Here is a 2,473-nt window from a genome sequence, read left to right as displayed (position 1 = left end):
CGGCGTTTTTCGCCACAAAGGTTGCAGCCCAATTTATATTAAGCTATCCTGTAGCTTCAGTTCGATAGAATTGCAACGCTTATGAAATTAGATAACAATAACAGTGGATACTGGTAATTAGATGTAAAATGCATTCTTTTCTTTCGAGCCGACCGTAGTCACAAACTGGAAATTGTGAGGGTGCCAATTCAAAAAGCTTGTGGACTCATAACTTCATATTTGTTTGACTGGTAGTTTATTGTTAAGTGTTGTTGAATGAGAAATCTAATAACAATAATTAACCAACCGTTGAACAGAAATACAGTATGAGTCAACAAGCGTTCAAAATTGGTACCCTCACGATTTTCAGCTTGTGACTTCAGTCGTTTTTCCCCTGTAGTCTTCAAATGCTATCTATTAATACTATTATTGTTTAAAAAGAAGAAAGTGTTGTCGTACTTTGGTTTAATAATTGTCACAACGTGAGAACCAGAGTATGTGGTGAAGTGGTGAGGCTCTTCAGTGTTGCATGGGGAAGATGTGAGGTTAAATCGCTTGAGAAGTTATTTTATGGTAAATATTTATCTTTCTTCATGGGTGTTGTGTCCGTCTCAGCTCTGGTGGGCCATGGAAGAGAGGGTTAAAGTTGTCCACCTTAACAATAGAGATTGTGTCAATGGGGGTGTGAAGCGTTTAGTTTCGGAATCATGTTGACGGTTATGTGAAAGACAAAACGAGTGAGAGCAAAAAGGAATGGGTTTATAGAAAACCGAATTAGACGAACGAGTAGAGGGGACGAATGTGAGGGGCCCAGATAATAAAAGTAAAGGTCCAGAGAACACATTATACACATATGCATACACACACACAACCATATACACAATGTCATACACACAGAGAAAAGGAGAGAAATAGAAAGAGAGGGACAGAGACTGAGGAACGGAGTGTGTATAATAAATTTAGATAGATAGATAGATAGATAGATAGATAGATAGATAGATAGATAGATAGATAGATGAGAGGGAGAAAGAGAGAAAGATGAGAGAAAGGGAGAGAGAGAATGGGAGACAGACAGAAAAATATCGAGATGCACAGATAGATATATAAATCGATAGATAGATAAATCGATAGATAGATAGATAGTATAGAATAGAGAGAGAGAGAGAGAGAGAGAGAGAGAGAGAGAGAGAGAGGGAGAGAGAGAGAGAGAGAGAGAGAGAGAGAGAGAGAGAGAGAGAGAGAGAGAGAGAGAGAGAGAGAGAGAGAGAGGGGGGAGGGGGGTAAGTTGGTGCCAATGTACTCATAAGCGTACACATGACTGAAACTCGACGAGGAAAAGGAATGCGTATGGGTAACACGTAGAAGGACGGAACCACAGGTAGAGCGAGTCAAACAAACAAACAAACGGACAGACACATTCATGCCCGTTGTCATACATTTTTAAAACTTCACCTCAGCCTTCCAATCGCAACTGGTGAGGTTCGACTCGCAGTCGCCACTGACGAATTCGATGTAGTCTCTGGAATGCTGCGTGACGCTCTGTAGGAAGGACGCAAAGTCCTGGGCTGTCAAACCGTCGACCGTACCTCCCGTGGAATCGGCGTAAAACTGAATCAGCTTTCCCGCCGCTTCTTCCGCCATTTTGAGCTGATCGTTTTTCTGGCAACTGGCGTGCCAAGGGAGGGAAGCTAGTATGAGAATCACGCTGAGAGTACACGTTGTGAAAGCCATTGTTGTCCACCCTTCTACCTGCAGTGTTTTTTGTTAAAGATATTACAGAAAAATTACACCGTTATTTCGTTATTTTGATCAACAAACAGTTAAGCCAAGAGTTCTTTAGAAGTATTTTCCCGGTGGGGTTTGTGATTCTGACAGCAGAAGACTGTAAACTGGAATCGGAGAAGTCAGTTGTCTGCAAACTGTGCTGGCGAAGTTGTCGTCCAGACAAGAGGAGATAGAGGATTTCAACACATGCGCCGTCACTCGCTGGTCAGGAGTTTACCTGTAGACAAAACAATATTTGCATAAGTTAAAAGAAGCACATGGATACAATAATGGTCATTTAGCGCTGAGAAAAAGTCAGACAGACAGACAGACAGACAGATAGACAGACAGACAGACAGACAGACAGACAGACAGACAGTCATACAGACAGACAGACATTACAGAAGGAAGGTAAAAAAAATAGGACCTACCAGTGGTACCCTCCAACCTCCCTTGTAGACCAAACAAAAAAGTTAGGAAATAACTGATATCACCTGTTTGAAGAATTTAAGGCGTGTTTGGTTTTTTATTTCCTGGGGACGTTCAAAACTTGAAATAGAAAAGCTTTTTTCTATTCAGTTAGAGTTTTACGGCACTTACAGCACAATGAAGTCATATAGCTGCCGCAGATTAGAGACATTACTAGATCGAGAATGAACATTCACAAAAAAGGAGGAAAGATAACGGCGTTAAATGTTTGACAGAGAAGAAGGAGCAAGCCATACCAGAA

The 2,473-nt window shown here is 41.3% G+C and overlaps 1 protein-coding gene across 1 annotated transcript in view; it reads right to left on the bottom strand.

The window, feature by feature from the left end:
* Nucleotides 1–2,473, bottom strand: part of LOC106011447 (metal cation symporter ZIP14) — a gene marked incomplete in the record, with an annotated part of 32,778 nt that overhangs the window by 10,524 nt on the left and 19,781 nt on the right. The window contains 1 exon segment of the mRNA XM_035969132.1: nucleotides 1,432–1,981. Within this exon segment, the coding sequence (XP_035825025.1) occupies nucleotides 1,432–1,710 (279 nt within the window).

Source organism: Aplysia californica, unplaced genomic scaffold, assembly GCF_000002075.1.
Source record: "Aplysia californica isolate F4 #8 unplaced genomic scaffold, AplCal3.0 scaffold00118, whole genome shotgun sequence".
Classification (NCBI taxonomy): domain Eukaryota; kingdom Metazoa; phylum Mollusca; class Gastropoda; order Aplysiida; family Aplysiidae; genus Aplysia; species Aplysia californica.
This window is presented reverse-complemented; position numbering and strand designations above follow the sequence as displayed.